The 22081-nt window shown below is 37.6% G+C and overlaps 1 protein-coding gene across 30 annotated transcripts in view; it reads left to right on the top strand.

Annotated features, from left to right (window-relative positions):
• The window catches only part of KCNMA1 (potassium calcium-activated channel subfamily M alpha 1), a 506074-nt gene that overhangs the window by 389840 nt on the left and 94153 nt on the right, over positions 1 to 22081 (top strand). For 15 of the 30 annotated variants that reach the window (XM_037399258.1, XM_037399257.1, XM_037399256.1 and 12 more), the window contains 4 exons: positions 3002 to 3088; positions 7167 to 7243; positions 10791 to 10799; positions 16822 to 16995. In XM_037399258.1, coding sequence (XP_037255155.1) covers positions 3002 to 3088; positions 7167 to 7243; positions 10791 to 10799; positions 16822 to 16995 — 347 coding nt within the window. Of the gene's footprint in view, positions 1 to 3001; positions 3089 to 7166; positions 7244 to 8470; positions 8624 to 10790; positions 10800 to 16821; positions 16996 to 22081 lie in introns of all 30 variants that reach the window. The other 15 variants (XM_037399270.1, XM_037399263.1, XM_037399275.1 and 12 more) reach the window with 4 other exon arrangements.

The raw sequence follows: 22081 nt of genomic DNA, 5'->3' as shown, positions 1-22081 counted from the left end.
TGGTTACGACAGCTTGTGGAGCTTGGGTTGTGGAGCTTTTGTTAGGATTTTTTTTACTGTTCAGGTATGGTTTATTTATCTCCGAGAATGGAATGAGGAAAAAAAACCCAAAATGGTGGGTCTATGTCAAGAAACATGCTCATCTGTTTTCACTGAAAAGCTGTAATACTTCCATGATTAAGAACAAAGTCAGGGCAAAAAAAGGTATTTTTCTGACAGAGCAGTGCCTAAGAAAAATAGCCAACCCAAACATCTTACAAGTAGCTGCGTATTTTAGAAGGAGCAACATTGTAGAAATAAATGAGACTTGCATCTGTAGAAGATTTTTGAGTTTGGATTCTCAGCATAATGGCAGATTAAGGACTAGCAGGTGGGGAAGAGGGAAGTGAAGACCGGAACACAGATGCAGTTACGGACACGATAGAAAGTTTTAGCAGAAAGGCTCTGGAGTGTTAGTGGCAGGAAGATTCTCCCCTGGTTCTTGAGGAGCAACTTACCTGGGCTCACGCTGGCTCTGGGAGTGGATGGGTGCAGTGTCCGTCTCACCTCCCTTAGGGGTGGCCTCGTAAGGCATCTCGGTAATGGCTACTAAGTGTTCTGGTGGCTCACGTGACAAAAATTGGTGCAGAAATCTGAATTTTCCAGCCTTTTTGTGAATTGAGTGACTGGTTTCATATGAAGAAGTTCTTGGGGGGCTGGGTTTTTTTGTTGGGGTTTTTTTCCCTCCCCTGTGTTTTATCCTATTTTAAAGCTGGTGAAATTGCATTTTAAAACTGCATTAGGTAAATGTTTTGGTTGCAAGCACAACTATTAAGCCAAATGCACTAAAAAAAAAATAAAAAAATAAAACACCAGATGTGAAGTTTAGCTGTGCAACTTTAATTTATCCCATTTATCTGTGTACATAACGTAGGTGTTATTTACACCATCACATTTCATTTTTTGCAATACCGCTGAAGTGTGCTGTGGAGATGAACCTGCTTTGTGTGGTGGTGACTTCTATTTGCTGTAGCTCTCCTCTCCTTTCTGTTGCAAAGCTTGAAACTGTGAATGAAGGAAAAGGGAGCATATATCTGGGTAAATGCTTTCTTTGAGATTTAATTTCTGTTCCAGCCTCTGCCACTGAATATTTGTGTGAGAGGGAGCTAATAATTTAAACCAAATCTTTTACAGATGACCTCTGATTAAGTGCTTATTATTTTGGGAACCAGAGGCTGGATTTTTGGAAATGCTGAGCATTCTTACGGCAAAAGTCTCCAGAAGTTGTATATGGAGCTATGCAATGCTAAATACTTGCAAAAAATAGCCTGTAGGCATCCCGGATTAATAGCCACTATATCTCATAGTGACTTAATCTCTCATCTGTAAAATGGGATAGTACTATATCTTCATTCTTATAAAATAAATTATGTATTTGTGAATCTTTTGCATGCTATAGTGATGAGCACTTTAGAGAAACATGTAAGAAAAATACGATGCTGATTTTAAAGAAAGATAAACTACGTGAAGCCATGCCTGGAGTAATGGCAGTAAAACACCACTGAATGAAGTTCCAGATTGTGAGAATAAAGTAGTTTGTGGCTATTAAATTAGGAATTGTAACCTAATGTCTACATAATGGGGGCTGAATTATGGCTGCAGGACCAACCTTTTAATTCTTAACTCATGAGCGCTTTATTTCGGAGCCTGCATATTCTTTTCATAGGGCCTTGCGGGCATATGTAATCACAGAAAACAATGTGCTCATTATAAAACTTTCAGGTGTATTTTTGGTCACACTAATTTATTACTTATGTATAGATAATAAATAACATCTTGAATAAGAGATCTGTTGAGGCCCATTTTCCCTCCTAACAATAGCATGAAAGGGTTTTGGCCTTCAAATTTTAGTGATGTGTGTCTGTTCAGAAATGTGCTGTATTTATTTTTGTGTATGTGTACTTCCCTACAATCAATTCTTCCTAAATCCACAAGCATTTAAGCTGCTGGTCGTCTTTATTTACTGTAAATTGCATATGTGTGGCGTTACGACTTTCTGATTTAGAAAGGCTAAGCTTTAATAAAAGAGAAAAAGAGCTTTTATTCAGTTTTAGCAAGTCAAAAGCCTAGTTGTATTACACATTAATAAAACTTGCCTGGAGAATATATTTACATCTATATGTATATTCATATTTAGCCTGATACTTTGCAAAGTGCCTTACCTAAAATCAAGTGTTAAATTATTATGGGGAAAAAAAAATTAGGATATTTTGTAGAGAGACGTTGGAGAACCTCACTTCTTGATAGCAGTTTAAGATTTCCTCCATCAGGTTCAGCTGAGGTTACTCTGACAGTGTGGTTGGATTCTTTTTGTTCTTCCATGGCTGCATAGCGGTGTTTTCAGAACTTTCTATTCATTTTATGTTTTTTCAGTTGTCGTGACTGGTTGTCTTGTACCATTCCCCTTGAGTGTATGTGTGTATTTATTATTTTAAATAATAACATTATATGTCCAGATAGGGGTCCCATTAACATTCTACTTCACTAGAAATTGGCAAAAATTTACATCAAATGGGTTAGCTTCATAAATGATATTTTGTATTATTATGGAGTGGTGGTTGCTGGTTCTTCCCTTTTCACGACACTGTGAATTTTTCACCACTTTGCATGACAGAGCAAGAAAGCTGAAATGCTCAGCTTCACACATCACGTTTCTGAGAGGGTTTGTTATTTTGTATGGTCTATATTTAAAGCAAAAACATAAGAAAACACATGTAAACAGTTAAATGATGTGATTCTAGGCGGAGGCATGTGACTGTCTCAAACTTAAGTTTTTGTAAAAAGCATGTGAAACTGTTACTTGATTGGAAATTTCAAGAAAGAATGGCTTAAAATTTCCTTGCAGCCTTTCCTAACTAGTGGGTCCCCTATAACAGAACCAATTAAAGCTATTTGGGAGCGTTCAGTTAAAAGTCATTTCAACTTAAGTTTTTATTGTTTTTGTTCTTGTTTCACTGAGCAGTATATTAATCAATCCTGGAAACCATGTCAAGATTCAAGAAGGTACTTTAGGATTCTTCATTGCAAGTGATGCCAAAGAAGTAAAAAGGTAATTTATATATTTTTATCTTTAAATTTAAACACTAGTATTTGCTTTCTGGTTTGTTTTTTTTTTTTCTTTACTTGTAAACACCTCATCTAATTTTAATTCTTATCTGTTAAAAGAGTCTCGGGGAGTTGGCACTCTAGTGAACCGACGATGTGTGCATGCCATTTTCTTAACTACAGTCCTGAATAACAAGGAAATAAAATAATTTTATAGCAGATGTGAAAAGCAATGAAGAGGCATTTTTTTTTTTTTTTTTTACCTGAGTCCTACTAGAAAATGTAAAATATTTTGATCTGGTTTCTCTATAATTAATTTGCCTCAGTGGAATTACTTTGAGAGAGGACAGGGATTACATTTTTGTCTGAGTTTCAGGTTTAGAGTAGTTGTTATTTACATAGACCTTGGCAAATATTTGATGTGAGCAAGCTACTGTATTCATTCAGTAATTGCATTAGCAGAATAATATTTATGTTCTTGTCATTTTCTTTTGCTGGAACTACATACTCTATGGCCTCGTAACAATAAATCAAACCACAGCAGTGCAGTACATCCCAACCATTGTAGGCAACTTCCCAGGTCCATTGTGCTTGATTGTCTTAGGTTTGGGTTGAATGAAAAGGAGGTTTATGGCAGTGTTTATCACCAAACTTGTGTATTCTTGTTTGTTAGGATTATAATATGTTTGGAAGGAATGAAAGAACAATGTGAGAAAATAATTTTAAAAGAAATAATTATTCAATATCTGTAAGATTTAAAAAAAAGGAGTATTTGCAGCTGAGTGCTTCTTCATAATTTGCAAGTCATGCTATCAAGGCAATTTGTTGTAAGTCATGCTAACAGGAATCTGATATTTACATGATGTTCTCCTTGAGTTAGGTATTTTAATGAAATCCTATACTTGGAATGATAAAATATTCAAATAAAAACCTTTGCTAAGTCCTAAACTTTTAATAATAAAGTTCCAGTGAAAATAATATTTAAGCAATGCATGTTTGCCACAAATATTTAAAGAAAGTCAAAACATGAAAACAGCGAAATCACTGAGAGCTTGAATGCTGTTCTTGTGGAAAGAGCTAAGATAAGTTTTGATTAGGTGAAATGCACAGAACAGCGCAGCGGAGCACCTGTACCCTCGTATTTCTGGCACCATCCCTGGAGTGCTTGTGTTCAGCACTGCCTCAGGTACGCTGCCCTTCAGCCCAGAGATCTCTTCCTCTCTGGTGCTTTTCTCCAGTTGAATATACAGCACTGCCTTCACGTTCCTTTCCTGAGAGGCTAGCTTTTTTTTTTTTTTTTTTTCATTGATAAGCATTTCACATTCTCCTGTGAAATTATTTCAGATTGTAAATAAGAATTACCCGGCATAGCATTTTTAACAGGGAGAAGCTGACTGTTATTAATGTATTTAAAGAAATTTTACACATCATTCATCTAGCGCGTTTTCTCTAATAGCGAACTGAAGCAAAATTCCCTGTTCTGCCTGGCTTTTTGCAGAAGGCTTTGTTTAGAAACTTGCTGCCTCCCTTTCCACTTTTCTTAGCTGTTCTGTGCAAAGCAAATGATTATCAGATGTGTTTCAGCTAACAAAGCCAATTATGGAAAGTGTTGATTTCACCCTTTTGAGCTATGAATCAGAGGCAGGAAAATATTCTAAAATTGAGGTCTTTCGGAGGGTAAAAAAAAGGATTTTTTAATGAAGTAAATTGGACATGTTACATACCCGAAATACAAATTAAATTATTCTGGTTTTGGTGTTACATGCTAACGGAGAAATTACAGCTGAATATATTTCACAATGAAATATAGCATGCAGTGTTCAGTTAATCTTCTTGCCAAAATTATCTTTGCATTTTTAGGACAGTAGTTTCACATTAGAAACAATTACACCTAGAAACAATTATGCCTCGGTAAATAGCTTCGTGTAAAATGTGGAGCGTTTAATTCTAATACAGACTATATGAATTCCATGTTTGTTATTCTTTATTCATTTACATGTTAGTACTATCATCAGAAATCCACATGCTTCAAATCCACTTAATTCAACCCAGTTGTATAGAGGGATAATTTTATTCCAGCAGTCACTTGAGGTGTTTGCTCTTGGCTTTGCACATAGGACTCAAGGTAGTCTGTAGGACTTTTGTATGGGAGTGGACTACATGATCCGTGGAAACGACCTATGTCCAGTTTGTGTCATGAAGTTTTCTGAGGGAATATTTGTGATAGCGGGTTCTTGTTCAATACGAGGCTTTACTGCTGGACTGGGCGGAACTTGTAAACACTGGAGGCAGTTTTCTTCTCCTTGCTGTCAAGTCATGCTTTGGAAATATTTTTTTCTCATTTCCTCAGAGGCAGTTTGTTTTCTTTTTGGTGGAAGGTGAATATTTTGAAGACCAGAAACTTTCTGCAGCAAAGTATACAAATGCTCAGAAAAGGCTTTTTCATGTTGCATTTTGCTGCTTGGAAAATATAAGACAACTGCTCAGCCTGAAGGAGCAATCTTCCTGGAGGTTTCTTAGGGAAATTGTCAGAAAATTGTATTCTCTGGTCCATATCTCATACAGTAGACATTCTACCTTGCTCCTGATGGGCCACCTAACTACCAGGGCCTTTATTCGGAGGTGTAAAATAACTTGGGTAAATTCATAACTATTTGAATTAGTTATCTACTTCATATTTCTGAACATTTCCTGTAATGTAGTTCCACCTGTGGTGGACCCTAATAAATCTAAAAAAGAAATTAGCAGTGATCATCCCAGATGAGCTGCCAAAGGCTGCCTTTATTCAGAGGCTGCGTATTAATTTTCTTTATTTTTCTTTTTATATTTTGGACCGTAGAGTGTTCTATTCCAGTGACCCCCCCTGCTGTAGCAATCCAACCATCGGGTACTGGTGGCAAAATCCGTGGGTGGTCGCAAAGTGGCAGCTTTGGCTCTCGCTGCCGGTTTACGTTGAGAAGCATGCAGTGAGGGAGGGTGGGAAGATAGGCATGGAGCTGACACATCCTGAATATGGATAAGTACAGGGAAATTTCAGCAGGTTAAAAAGTATGTTTAATTTGTTGTGCCAGCAGGAATCCTGGTAAACTGTAACTGTCCAGCTAGAGGCCAGCTGCGTGATCCTCATAGAATGTGTCACGGCAGCCTTACATGACATGTGGACTTGACAACCATGATTAAACTGTCCTGTGGGCAGTCTCATGCATATTTATTAAACTGGAATTTTGTTTTATTCTTATATAAAGTCAAATGTTTACTCTTCCTCGCTTCCTTAGTTCTTGTGGTGAGCCGTTCAATACAAGAGTAGGACATAAGCAAAAATACTAAATGGAAACCTCAATGGTTCGCCTTGTTAATTACAGGGTTTTGGTTGAAATTTTGGGGTTTTTCTGTCAAAACGAAAATGGTTCTGCTTTATTCAGATATGGAAGCTAAGAGAACAGTCTGAATCAAGACTGTTTGATTCTTCCATTGAGATTTTCCTTTAGGAACTTACTTTGAATGGATTTTCCCTTTCTGGTTTTGTTTAGGTTTGGGATTTTTTTTCTTTTTTTTTCCTTCTTTTTTTTTTTTTTTTTTTTTTTGAATAGCATATCTGATATTAGTCACATTGATCTCATTGCAATCTCTCATTATATCCAAAACAAAATCCTACTGTGACCAGGTTGGAAAATTGACCCAGGTTGCTAGACAGTTTTTTAAAAAAAATATCTGGTGTATCTTATAAGAACAGAGAATGCATTATATATTTATATTTCTGTGACAAAATTCATCGGATGCTCTTTTTTCTAAGATGAAAGACAAATGGACTGATACATTGTGTCATGATTATCATCCCTTCTCCCAGTTACTTTTCAAATAAAAGTTATATTAAAAGAAACACTTATTTGGAGTCTTACGTTTGAAATTATTGGTCTTGCAGCAACTATTTCCTACTTTAAATGTCTAAACCTTTTCAAAGATTAAAGGAAATTAATGCTGGCATGTTTCATTAATTTGGCACTGCAGCAAGAGGAAATGTGGGACTAATTTAATTTATATGGATTAAGAAATGTGTCAGTTTTTCCATTCTGTCTCTCTAGGGCATTTTTTTACTGCAAGGCCTGTCATGATGACATCACAGATCCCAAAAGGATAAAAAAATGTGGCTGCAAACGGCGTAAGTAATATTTCTATCATTCCCTTCCTCTCCTTTTCATGAACTGTTCAGCCTTGGAGAATATCTGTACATGCATTTGCATGTTTTACACAGTGGTACAGAAAAGCTAAGAAATAAATGCACAGCACCATAATAAGTGACATTTGCATTTCTGAAGTCCATATGTTTTTATTACATTTCACACCGCTCACACCTGTTTTTTCATTAAATAGTCCATTAGAGTCAAAAGCTAACAAAACTTGAAGAATTAAATGAAGCTAGATCTAATCGAGGAGGTTTCTGAGTTAAGAATGAGCTAACAATGCAGTTCTGCTCTCATTCGTGCCATGCAGAAATCCGGCAATTTCAATAGCTTTCCATTTCTAAAGTGCAGAACTTTTGTCAGTCTTGGTGAACATGATTCTCTAAGAGAAGAAACAAGGGAATAATATTCTGTCATATAACTATTGAAATTAATTATTATTGAAATAAATGATCAGTTTTACCGGAGGGAGGAACTGTCTGAAAGAAATCAAATGTTAGTGCCTCTTACATATATCCTTGTAGAGCTGTAATGCTAATATTTGGTTTAGTTTAAGTTCTCAGGGATGCTGTTTAAATTGTTTGAAAAATTTTACATGAAGAAATAATTGACGTTTGGAATTGAGATCAGACTTTCTATCTGTATTTCTAGAAATGTATAGAAACTAGCATTTTATCTATATACACTGTGAAAGGACTTTTTGGAGGAATTATCACTACCATGTTTTAGTCAAAGATGTGTCTGACCCAAGCATATTTGTAATACTGATAACAAAAGGATTTAGGGATCCATTTCTCAATGGATATCTGAATATTTATGTGCATCCCATGGTATCATGCCATGAAAAAGATCATTCAGTTCAAAAGTACTGATTAGGTAAACTGAAAGATCTCAGAAGAGTTGGATTTTATCTATTTTACCATTACTTCTAAAAGGGGAAAACCTCTTATGTATAGATCCAGTCATAGTGTTATCACTGTCTTAGTCTTAGAGGATGCGAGAAAGCCTAAACTGGGCATTCTCTGCCTTTAAGGGGTGCCTGAAACTGAGGAATTGTTGAACATGATTTTAAAAGGGGGAAAAAAAAAATTCACTAGGGTTTTTAAAGAAACTCCTCTCCCCCCAAAAAGACAGGAGTGTGGGACAAAGTATGATTGAGAGAAAGCAGCTGAAACACTGACAGAAAATGGTATTTATCCTCCCAGTAGCCACAAGGAGAGCAAAGCTCATGGAAAGCATGCCTGATGTGGAAGGAATGTATGCGTTGCCTAACATATTGGAAAAAAATTGTTCAAGAACAGTTTATCCATTTGAGAATGTGACCTTTGAACTGCTGCCAAAGCCAATGAAGCTGCTGAGTAAGTTCTGGTAAAGCCAGTTACAGATGCCTCAGGGTGCCTGTAACTCTCAAACCCAATATTTTTTTCCAAATTAACCAACAGTTGAAAATAAATATGTTACCTGTTTAATTTTATCTGATTCTGTCAAAAAAAAAAAAAAAAAAAAAACTATTCTATTTCTTCTCTACTCCTCCTTCACATAGTGTATGCTTTTGACACATGCGCTGATTAAGAACAGGAAAAAAAATTCCCAAAGAGCTGCCATAGTAATGGGAGATCTAGACTTTTCCTTGAAATCTGTTAGAAGGTATGAATCCGGAATTCACAGTATAAGGGGCAAGAGCCATTTATTAGACATTAATGAGAATGAGCGTAACATCCTCAGTAGTAGGAAAGCACGGAGAAAATGGAGTGTCCAGTGACCCAGCCAGCACAAGGGATGTTATTGCCAGCAGTAGGGCTGTGGAGAGGTGAGAGTGACAACTTCTTTGTGTAGCACTAGGAAATGTTCCAAATGGCATGGTCACATGTATCAGTCCATTAAATGAAAGGGTGTGGGACAGATGAAGAAACAGAATGATGGAGTTAGTGAGGCAGAAGGAGGTGGCGGTGGCTGTCAGAGCTGCTGCGGTGAGCACTGAACGCTAAGGAAGGAGCCCTCTGAGTCAGGTGGGAAAGAACAAAAAAAAAAAAAGAAAGAAAAAAAAAGGTCAGTGAGAGTAAAATCTTAAATTTCCCTTTCATTGTCTGCCATCTGCCCTCTTCCCTCTCCCTTCCTGCATACACACCCATATGGTCACAGGTATAGTGATAGCTGGGAGCAGATTCCACTTAGGAGCATGCTCCCAGCTATTAGGGATAATAGAATTGCTTTGCTTTTAAAGTTCTGTCAATCAGCAACAAAATTTAAATGAAAAATGTAAACAGTAATTAGTGATTTTTGATCAGATTTTGATGACAATCTTAAGATTCCTTTTATGGGACCTGAGGTTTTTTGGGGTTTTGTTGGTTGGTTTTTTTAAGGTAAGTCTTTAGTGCAGTCTATTATTCAAATAAAATATCTCAGTTTTTAGCTTTCAAATCACTAATCACTTTTGAAAAATCTCAACTGTGTTATACATCTGTAAACTATACAAATCATTGGTCTTAAAATTGCAGTCTAACCAAAACAAAGCATAAATCAAGAATACTCTTTCCCTATGGAATTAGGAAACTGTCAACTGATCTGTCAACAGCTAATATGTCAATTTGATTTTCAAAGGCACTGCAAATAGTCACACATGCGTATTTGTAGTCCTATATGATAAATATATATTCTAATTAGCCAGTAACATAGCAATTAGAGGCAACTGAATGCGGAAAATGTGTAAGATGAAAGGTTGTATGTAAAAATATTGACACATTCAGGTGAATTAAATGTGAAAGAATATCTTTACATGGAAAACTTAATTATGGTGGCATTAATTAATGCAGTTTCCTGTGACACTTGAAAACCACATTCTTTAATAATGCATCTGGGCTTGCACATCCATTTAGATACCGTATGAACATTATCTTGTGGTGTTGTCGGGGTCTAAACGTGAGTCTGACCTACATAGCCATTTGTCCAAACCTGTTAGGCCTAATATTAATAATTCAGGGCAGATCAGTATGTTTCCACAAGGCCAGGGATAATGAAAGTAACCTTGTTTCCTTTTGCAGTTTCTTTGCCATCCCGTTTTTCTTACCCATCCCACTCCCTGAATAACATATAAATGCTGATGTCACGTTGTCCAGAGAAATGCTTATGTGGAAATTTTATTCACAGATTGTTAATATTTTTTTTAATGTTTTCGATCTCTTTCCTATTCCATTAACTGTAGTTTTTGCAGCAAGGGGCCAAATACATGTATATGTTTATATAAAATGCAGCCATGTTGGGATGAATTCTCTAAACTGGATGACCGACGACTCCTGTTTCTTTCACTTTTGCAACAGCTGTGGTCTAATTCTCTATATATTTTTTCCAGTGACAGTGCTTGCTGTGAACGGTGGGGGTTGAACCCCAGAGGGGACATATCGTGTGTACATTGATGTGTTTGAAGGAATTTCTTGTAATCTATGACAATTGACAAACTTTTGATTTATTTTTCCTCTTGCTGCCTTGGAACACGGCCCCTACTATATTTTAACTGCACACTGATAGTGATCTATTGTGAGTAAAAATGGGTTCCCTGTAGCCCAGAGTGCGGTCCAACCTGTCTTTCTCTAGAAGAGAGTATTTTTGTTCAGTATTTTGGTTCTTTTCTTTATTTATGTTGCATGTAGCAGTGACGTCATACGCACAAGTTTCTCATCGTTTACACCAATGGAGATTAGGGTGACGTTGAAGAAAATACAGCAGTTTCCCCCTCTTCCACCTTGTTGCCCCTTTTTTTTCCACGATCTTATTCTTTCATCCCTATTTGAAAATGAGATCTTGGTGATAGCATTTCCTTGAAGTGATTCTAGAGATACCTCACGAATTTTTAGGGATACTGGTTAGGCTGGGGTAATGACCACTATAGCCCTGTTTGCCTGGTGAAGTGCAATTCATTGTCAGACCCCTCTTCAATTTTTTTTTTGTGCTTTGTCTTTTTCATTAGATAGTTGACACAAAGAGCAACACGCTCTTTCACTGTCCTGGTCTAACTCCTTTCTCCTCATCAGCAAAATAAAAAAAAAAAAAAAAGGAGATGGGGGAAAGCCAGACAATGAATTAAAGGTGTGGCTGCCTTTTAAACCTACCGGCATCTCCAACAGGAAACAAGCTACAGTGATTATTTTCCCCCAGCTTGCTTATTTTGAAATAAATTACGTGAGTAGAGCCACAATGACTTTTCAGGACCTTAACTGTCAAGTTTTACGTTATTATTATATATAGAATATGAACTTTATAGACCACTTCATGTCAATCCAAGTCATCCCACTTTGAAAGCGGCGCAGACTCGATGAAGGCTCTCCTCAGCCACTTTCAGTGTGTACAGTCATGATAATTTAGATAAACACAGCATTTGGGACATGGAAAGAATTTTCTGCTTATGAATGCAAGCACTGCAAAGAAATGTACTGTTTGTAGGACAGTGTTGGGATTAGAGGAGCTCGTTCTTTCAAGTAGCAAGAGGGATCAAATATTTCCTAGCTGCAGCGAGGCGTTACTGAGCCCAACGGAGGCTGCTAGCCGTACCGTGTAACTGCAGCTATTTGAAGTAAGTGAGGCTGTGAAACTTCAGCATTTCACCAGATATTCTCAATTTATTGTGTGATAACACTTTAGGTCTTAAATAGGATTGAGATGTTCCCCTTTCCTCTCCCCGCCCCCCGCCCCCCCAGCCATACATGCCATTGGATCTTGCAGAGGATCCGGGAAAAACACACACTCCTGGAGTTGCATTATAAAGAGCTTGCCAGCTTGGAATTGCAGTGGCCTTCCTTATGATTATCATTATTTACTATTTATCCTACTGTGTTGCCTGCAAACTAGGCTAAAGGATTGAGAACCTGTTGTGGTAGAAAGCATCCAGACAGAGAGCAGAAATTTCTCCCAAGATCTATTTTCAGCCACTGGAGTGACACAGCAGAAAGATGGGGCAGCACAGCACAGCAGATTGTGAGAGAGGTCAGCGTGATAAGAATCAATACTTAATAATAAACCAGAAAGAAACTAATTTCTATGGATAAAATGATGAATCCTATTGACCTGGAGGCAAAATACTGGAAGTAATTTGGATTTATTTGAAGCAAGGTATTTATTTTAAATATGTTTCTCTGCTTAGGCCTTTATGGACCAGAGAAATTAGTTTAAACAGGAATAATTAAACAAGTAAGAGAGTTCTTCATGCTTAGAGAGTATTAAAAAAAGAAAAGGTCACATAGCTTTGACTTGTTTTTTTCCATTTCCCCAATAGCTTGGGTTTTTTCAGAAATGCAGTTAGCTTTGAAAGTACGCTGGCGGAGAGTCTTCTGTAAGGTAATGAAGGAAAGGTTATGATCAGATTTCAAAATTAAAATGAATTGGTCTATAAATGTGCCATTACTTCAAGACCCGTGAGTCATTCTTATAGCTACTAAAATAGAGCAGAATGTCCACGTAGGTCACCTGCTGTTTCTATAGTTTTGACAACAAACAGCATCATATGAATTATAGAAAGCAACTAACCAACATTCTTTGATTGCACAAGTCGCAAGCTAGGGAAGCGAACGAGCTGACTTGGTGGTCTTGAAGTCATCCTGTAGAAATTAAATAATGGAGAGATAGCTTTGCCTGTTTTGCTAAGAGAAAATGAATCCTCACAAACAGTTTAAGATATGCTGCTGTATTTTTCAGGAAACTGAAACTGTGCTGGCAAAAATCCTTCCAATATTTCAGTATTTCAGTCCCATGATGCTAACCAGCATTGCCAGAAGGCAATCAGATCGCTCTGGTCGCCCTTCAATGCTGCTGTTATTTTACTCGTAGTGTGGATCATGAGAACTTGATGAATTGAAATGACGCTGTGTGCATTTCAGTTCTTTGGTGGGACCTGTTTTTACCTTCTGCTGGTCAAGAAACCTCCAGTTCTTCTTAACCAGCTGTTATCTCGTACAAACCCACTAGATGTCCTCGTAGATCTACTTTCTGTTACCCTAAGGTCACAAGGAAAATGTTAGTGATGGGTGGAGCACGATGATTGGGTAGACTGTATGGTTTAAAAAAAATAAATAAAAATCAGCAAAGATGAAGGCATACATTATTCTGCTTGCTTTAAAACAAACAAACAAAAAACAAACAAACAAACAAACAAACAAAAACAAAACAAAAAAACCAAAACCCACAAGAGCTGTTCCTTGATATCTTAGGTAGGCAATAATCTGCAGTTTCCTTTGCTTATTTTTGCAGCTGGAAATACTTCCTATTACTGTTTGTGAACTCTAAGTAACACCTCAGATCCAGACAATCTAAAAATTTTGCCTGGCCTTTTTGAGTTTTTGCGATGAGAAGGCGAGGTACTGCTAGAAGCTTAGACATTCTTTCCTTATGAGAATGGAAGGCTATTTGTCTTCTGAGAAAAACTGCTACAAAAAAAAAACTTTTCAGAAGTATTTACTTGATCAATAAAAGACAGAAATTTTGCTTTCCTTTTGCTCTTGACACAAATCAGAAAATGGCTAGGTCATATATGCCTTGTTTTGTCAGTAAATTATTTAAGTAGCCTGATTTCTGTGTCCATGATAACATCCCCTGATAGTTTTACTAATTCATTTCACAAATGCTGTGGGATTGTCATCATACTGGGTAGAAGGATCTGATCTTCCTTTTTGTCCATTGGTTATTCAGTTGAAAATAGGGAAGTAATTTCCTTTATGGCCCAACTTACGTTTTTACTAGTTTAAAATAGCAGTTCTATTCAACATCCATAAGAATTCCATGAATAGAAATGAGTCAATTCTGATGCAGGTGGTACAGGTGTCAACTGAATTTAACACCCACCCAGAGGCTGTTCTTAAGGTCCCCCTGTCTCTTTGACGAGTCCCATTTTTTGTTAATGTTTCTGCAAGTTTTATAGGAAATGGTATGTGTGTGGCTGAACCGTTTAAAATCATTTCTGTCCTGTCTTTGATCTTGTCCACTAGTCATCTCTACTAATAATCCATGTTTTGTTTTATTTAAAAGAAAATAAGTATTGTATTTGGTATGAATGTAATAATGACTGTATAAAGGGAATGAAGAGTAACAGCATGTTTTCTTTCCTAAATGTATTGCTCTGGTATGCAGTTGCTTATATACTGGTTGAAACCCTTGTAGCAAGTCCTTTCTGCTACTTACATTTCCAGGTCCAAGCCTGTTTCCTGCATGTTAATGATGTAAAATATTAAAATGATGCATGATCTCTGGAACAACTGATAATAATAGTTAAAAACAGTCCCTGAAAGGGCATCACTTTTGAGAAGTGCCCTGGAGTCCTTCCCCTGTTGAGCAGAAGGGCTTAAATTTCCCCCTTCATTGGTTTAAGTCTGGTGAAAATGGTACAAAAAGTTTTCCTTCCCAAGCCTCTTTGCCCTTAAGGATGATTTCTTTTAATTTTCGTAAATGTGTCCTATCCTATTATTGACTGTTGACAAGATATGGCTACAAGTAAATGAAACCCAGGGACTGTTACTAACCAATGACTTAGCGGTTGAGAATTTCTGAGCAGTGTGTTTTGCTACAGCATTTGATTAGAAAAAGTCCTTCAAAACAGCTATAATTAAAACAAAATGGGCCTGCCTTTTGCCTCACCTACTGCTAGTGTGTCTCACAAATGCCCTTTATTTTGCTTTCCTTCCCTTAAAGTGAAAATAATAAAATAGGCATAATGGAAAGACTTCCACATTTTTGGTAACATATTTTGCTTTTCTTTTTCTGCCCAACTTTTCGATTTTAAAGAATGTGTTGGGAAGAGTTAGACAGAGGGAAACCATGGGAAAATGAATGCTGTTTTGAATTTTCTGTGTAGTTTGAATGTGTGTGCATCAAAAGCTGCAGTGGAAACCTCCTTACTAAAAGCCAAGCTCTGAGGAATGATGTACCATGCAATGAACAAGCCTGACGCTGCATGATGACTTTCTGAACAGCTGTAAGATAACTCTACTAGGATGCTAAAAGAACATGGCATTAGTCATGTGAGCAAAGTTTTAGAGGAATGGAGTCGCTGCTGAAGAGATCACTCATTCATCTCCCTCAATGCCTGTTTTCCACAATCATAATGTTACCCTTGCTTGACAAGTATACTGTATGGCAAGCCATCAAGGCCTTAGAACAGGACTTGACCCATTTGAGCGATTTCAATCCCTCTTCCCTGGTGACTGTGGCATTAAGAAACCGGGGAGGAAAAAAAAAAAAAAAAAGGAACAACAGAAAGAGAAATTATTGTAAATTAATGTCATTACTATAATGCAAAAAAGACATCCTAAACTGAGGGTACAGGCCAGAGAAACATTACCTTTTTTCTGCATTTGCTTTTAAGGTTTTGTTTTTGCCTGTCAGTGTTCTGTTTCATTTTTAGTATAATTGAGTCAGTTCAATCTAAACCATTACCAAAAGTGTTGGTTCAGCGCAACATGTGAAACAATCTCAGTGGCCTTTGCGTTTCTTCAGACTCGAACGTGCCTGTGATTCAGGTAACGTACAAAATGGCACGGTGGGGGTTACACGCCCGTTTGTGAAATAAGATGCTGTATATTTCCAGAAATACCTAACAAGGACATTGGAATGACTGAAGGCTAAAAAAGTTCCATTCTAACCCGTCCCTCCTTTTGGCATTAGCCCTTAATTCTACATTCAGTGGTTTGGTTCCCAACCTACCTGTGAGTCCCGAGCAGGAAACGTGCCAGTGGTTGGTTCAGCATGTTTCAGTGGACCGATGCTCTGTGTGCTTTTGGTGATGCCTTATTTGTGAACTGATTTTAATGTCAAGCATATTTACCATTATTAGTTGTGTCTCTTATATGGGCAAATTTTGGTATTCTGTCAAGAGTTAATTTGAATTCCTGAGGATATAATGTAAATGAAGTAAATTTTCCAGAAAATTTTATGAACATCTTGTAACTCTTTAGTAATGTGTAATTTATTGCATTAAAGGAGTTCCCTGGCACAGTTTAATACAGAGAAATTATTAGCATATGTTTAAGAATAAATATATTTACATATATGTATATGTATGTATGTGTATAATGTATATGTGTGTGTGAGTGTGTGCGTAAGAATATATGTGTATGTGTGTTTTTGTCTGTGTATACATACATACATATATATAGAAAGTCTTTGATTCTTACAGGAAGCAAGATAGGCTAAAAATATCTAACAGATAATCATTTTAACTCAGTAGTATTAATTGTGCCAAGGGAAAAATATATATTCTTAGGATTCTCTGTTTTTACTATGTTCTTTTTTGATCCAAACACTTGACTGTAAACAGTAATTCTTCCCCATGTCTGCGGTCACCCTATAAGACTGAACAGAAATAAAGAGCAATTTATCTTTTGCCCTACTTTTAATGTACAGCCAAAGTGTTATCAATAATCTCATTGCATTTTTTTTTTCCCTGGGTCAAGACTGTTAACATAAACTAAGGCCTGTGTTAAATCCCTTAAATTACCTTCCAGCTGCCTTGTTATATATATAACCTTGCCATTAACCTGCTGCTCTTCCTCTCCTCCCATCCAACACATGGTTATAGCCAAGATGTCCATCTACAAGAGAATGAAACTGGCATGTTGTTTTGATTGCGGACGCTCTGAGCGTGACTGCTCTTGCATGTCAGGCAGTGTACATAGTAACATGGACACCCTTGAGAGAGCCTTCCCACTTTCTTCTGTCTCTGTTAATGATTGCTCCACCAGTTTACGTGCCTGTAAGTTTTAACACCAACACATGCTGTTCCATGTCTGTGATGTCTGTGGTATCATCCCCGTCTTGTGTCGTACATTGTAGTTCTGTGAGTTTTACTGGGCTGATGCTTTTTTTTTAAAAAAAAAAAGTCAAACCCACATTTAATACAGCTCTGTATCTATATTTCTGTTTTAATTTATTTTTAAGATGAAAAATGTGATTCATTATTTTGCTTCGTGTGCTCTTTATGAGGCATGCTTTTGCAATAGCATGCAGGACCTTAGTAGTGCAGTTTGGTGACATCTTTTTTATTTAATTCATACAATATAAATTGTCATTAATTAAACAATAGGTGCTGCAGTGGAGGAACAGGCCTGTGTCTAAACCTATGACCGGTGCTAAGCAGACAGCTTTAATGGTGCTGGCACTAGAGCAGCATACAACGGGCAGGGAATAAATATACAGGGTACAACTTAGCTGCTGAACCGTGGCAGCTGCAATTCTATTCTATGCTGCTACCCATTGTCTTTAGTTTTGTTTGTAACCCTTCAGCCTCAGTAAGGCAGGGCCTTCCATCCAACAGTGAAACCGCAGAAATCTTAGTAAAAAAGGTTGTACGTTTTGTGGTGCCTTTTTAGAAGGGCTATCCTGATGCAAGCTTACTTCCTGATGCAGGCTTTTTGAAATTAACTGTGGAATCTGTCCCGTAGGACAGTACCATTCTGGAATATGCCCCAAAAGCTCCTTTGAAAGGTCAGAGTTGAGAGAGAGAAGGCAGAGAACGTAGAACAGTTCTGCGTAGCCTTTAATTCTTTGGGCGAAATGACAGGGATTTCAAAGCTTGCTTTATCAGTGTGATGTCAACAACTGAAGGTTGTTAAATACAAAAATGGTGATTTTAAATTTTTTTTTTTTCATTTTCTTATCCTCTTCAGATGTTCATAACAGGCAAAACTATGTCTTGGGACAGGAGCTATTTTCCTTTCCCCACCCAAGTAGCAAAGAAAAGCTACAAAATTATTCAGAAACATCTATAAAGGAGTATTAGGACTTTTGATCAGGAAGCATGTCGGCTTTGTTACAAGTCATCACAGATAAAAATGCTTTCCATGGCTAAGAGTGTAACATAGTTAGTAGATTGTGTCTGGTTTCCTTTTGATACCATATGTATATTGCAGTATCTAGTCCAAGTGGTGAATGATTTTAACTAGTTTGACACTTGAACTATTTTTCTGGACACAAGTGTGGAGTGTATAACAGTACTGTGATTTTTGTTAGCTTTTTTTGTTTAAAGACTGTCAGATAAAGATTTTAATAGGATTTTAGAGATTTTACTAGAAATCTTCTCTCTGTACATGTGTATAAGCACTCTGAATGTTCTTCTTGTCTACTTGGCTGCGACTTGTGCGTCAGCTCAGGGGAGATGGTTCCCAGTTTTAAGTCCTATCCTAAGTTCCAGGAGTTTTTATCCTTTAAAGAGGCCTTTATCAGGTTAAAACACAGCAAAACATACATAGTTAAAAAAAGCCAACAAGAAACCTTCCTGGATTGAGAATTACTGCGGGCGGTGTTACTTATGCAGCCTAACAGCCTCAGTGACACGGTGCCCGGTATAGTTTGCCTTAATACAGACTAGTACAGAGAATATGTGGTTGGGTCCCGGCACTGGTGTTAACAGCAACCAGGTCAGGCTAAATGAATACATCCCCTACAAATGGGTAAAATTTCTGCCATTAGCACTGTTTGGTAAGGAAAGAAAAACCGTAATTTATAGGTTACCGTAGCTTTCAAGTTCACTTAAGACTGTACAGAGGCAGATAACGTAAACATTTTTGATTGTGTTGCCTGCTGAGCCAAACCCCTCTGCAATAATGGTATTATTTCCACCAAAAAAACCAATACTTTGGGGAAACACGGTAGATCTACGCTATATTTTGAAGGCTAAGTGATATTGACAGCTTTGAGGATTTTTAGCATCCTATCTTTCAGGGGCCCTTTCCCCCCTTCATCACTCCATCAATTCAAAAGAGATCTCACTCTTCCCCTTGTGAGACTAGTCACCTTTGACTGTTAATAATAAGTACGAAAATCAATACCAATTCACACTCTTCGCAAAGCAGCATAAGCCTTTCTTTTCCAATTAATATATATACACACAGATGCAACGTTTCACTGGCAGGGCTTCAACAGAAATCAGTGTGTTTTCTTTGCAGTGTGCAGGGGTCGTATGATGCCCATCTTGACAGAGCTAGTTAACTCAAAGGATGGCGGTGAGAGTCAGCTTTTCATTAAATATGAGCAGATGTGAAATGTAGAGTGTTTGACAATTAGAAATGGCAGCAGCAGGGCCCCAGAATCAAAGTAAGGTCAGATTGGTGGATCAGATTACCACTCTTACATTCTTTAGTTGTTCTGAAAATCATTTTGAATTAGTGTCAGTGGAGCCATGATGGGTTTTGCCCTTTGTCTTTTATGCTAGGACTGTATTGTTTCCCCAGACACTCATTAAAGGTCATTATATTATTACAGGGCTTGCTTTGGTCATGGTGCCCCAGTTGGGTTGGGTTGCTTCTACAATTGCTTAATGCATTTCTTTCTTTCATTTCCCACCCCCACCCCCCCCCCTTTTTTTTAATATACTTTTGGTTATAAAAGGAGGCTTGTTTTTTTTTCTTCCCCAAAGTAAATAAAATCACAGACCATTGTATGAAACTTGAAACAGTGAGTAGCTTTTATAATAATTAATGCTGTTTGTACAAATCTGATGTCAAGTAGAAGACACCAATTTACATATTCAATGATGTACACAGGATTTAGGGTACTAATTGTTTAATACATAGAGAAAGTAACACTTGCAGTGTATTTTCCACTGTGAATGATTTTCTCTGTTATTATATTGTTGCTTTTACTTCCAGCAAATGAAAATCATATTTTGATTAAATGTAATCACATTAAAATAGCTTTTGAGTTTATAGGCAGTTGTCTGGGGAAAAAAAAATGGATATGATTTTTCTAAATGTAAGAAAATAGGATTTGTGTGTGTATATGCTTTTTCAGGTTTAGCTGCTTTTGGTGGGTTGCTACATGACCAGCACTCAAACAGTCCAAGTATTTTTTGCACTGGAGACTCAAGGAAATTAGAGTGAAGAGAGGCACTTAGCCACTGAAAAACCTGGGGTGGTTTATACAGTGAAATTATGTTACTAAGTGTGATGTTTCTGCTTAAGTCTGTGCCAAATCTTGGGGAGTGCCATTCAAATGATTAATTGATACAGACAGAATCTTGACCTAAACCATTTAATTTCTGTGTCTATCACCATATGGCTGTGCTTCTCAGGAACATCACAAGTTCACGTTCCAAAAGCAAACCTCTAAATTTGTTGCTGTGCCCACTGCCATGGGAATCTAAATTTCCAAAGACATTCTTGATACTAGGCCCACACAGATCTAATTGAGCTTGTGAGAAAGCATGCCTTGGCACACTCTGGTGGTTCTGAGAAGCTTTGTGTGGAGCCTTTATGGCTTTGGTGGATATCAGGGCTCTCTGGAGACAAAAGACAAGACTAATTATCACTGTATTTTGAATTTAGGGTTCAGTCTGAACTCCTAGCCATCTTTTGTGAAAGGAAAGACCATGTAAGACAAGTTGGAGGAAGCTTAACTTCTGAAAGCAGCCAAAGCATGTACCTACCTACCTACCTGTGTCCCAGGCCCAGTTTAGAACCAGATATTCCATCTGGTGTTCTAGTGCCATCACGTGATTTATGGTGAACAGACAGGTTAGATGCTGAGTCTTTTTCGAAGGACTTGAAATCACATTTTGCAAGATCAGATGGACATTTTGGGCGGCTTGGAGAAGGAGAGCTGCTGAACCAAGGTTGGCACACTGTGCTGCAGCTACGTCTGGCAATGTGGTTTAACAAGTTAGGTTGAGGAAAACTCTAGCCTCTTCATTGACCTGTGCTATTTAGGGCAATGTAGGCTCTTCCTGTGTGTCTTTACAACTTCAAAACCTAAATTCTATAGTGGGAATGGGAAAGACGTGTCACTGACTTAGCTAGAGAGAATGTATAACACTTACATCGGTCAGTGTATCTAGAACTCATCGGTCGTGTAACTGCACTCGGGCTTTTCTGAATGAGTTGAATATTAAGTCCTGGGTTCCCAAATTGCTGGCTGGATAGACAGCGTAGTCTTCATCTCTCCTAGAATGCAAGAGCTATACCCTCTGCTTTCTATGGAACAAAACTAACCTACTACTGCTCTAGTCTTGCTGGAGTAGCCAAGACAACAAGGAATACTTGATTTTATGGGTGATCTAAGGTGCAGGAAGGGCCTGTGTGTGCCCCACCAAAGACAACTTTCAGTGCCAGAATTTCCTTCTCCCCCTTTAGCAGCAGTGGTTTCCCTTTGACAGGATGTGTGTACCACCTTGTGGTGGCTACTGACTCCGAGATTCTCAAACCAGCTATAAATATGATCCCATTTACATTGTATTGATGATACTCGAACAGGAAAAGGTAGGGTGCTACCGCTGCTCTCTTCCGCTACGCACTTTTTCTGAGCTGTGCGAATCCTGTTGTGGCCACAGGAGGGATGGAGAGTCATTTGTTCTGAAACCATTGCTTTTACATATGCTGCATAAACACTTTTCTCTTTAATATAACCCGCTGATCCCTCTGTGGTCACACTGTCTCATCTTTTTCCTGCTCAGAAAGGCAATAGCACACCTTTAATGTTTTGAGGAAGAAGAAACAGAGGGAGTAAATAAGCGATCGGGTCTGCTCGGAAAGGAAAGACAGATGTTGCCCCTCAGGGGTGGCATCATAAGGTCAGAAGCAAGTGATTATAATCAGATTGTTACATTTTTTACAGCTCACTTCTATGGAATGACCCCACCTCTGTGTACTGGACAATGATATAGCATTATGTTGTGTAGCCTGTTTATTTTTTTTTATGAATGAGATTAATGGAAACGGGACATTAGAATGAGACACAGTGCCAAATAAATTCCTGTTAATTCAAAACCACAGAGAATATAAACAATAAGCCTGTGAAACATGCTGTGGCTGATATAATGATTTATGTAAAACTAGTTCCAAATATTG

This window comes from Falco rusticolus, chromosome 9, assembly GCF_015220075.1.
Source record: "Falco rusticolus isolate bFalRus1 chromosome 9, bFalRus1.pri, whole genome shotgun sequence".
Classification (NCBI taxonomy): domain Eukaryota; kingdom Metazoa; phylum Chordata; class Aves; order Falconiformes; family Falconidae; genus Falco; species Falco rusticolus.
Note: the sequence above shows the minus strand (reverse complement) of the source record. Positions and strands in the feature narration are given on the sequence as shown.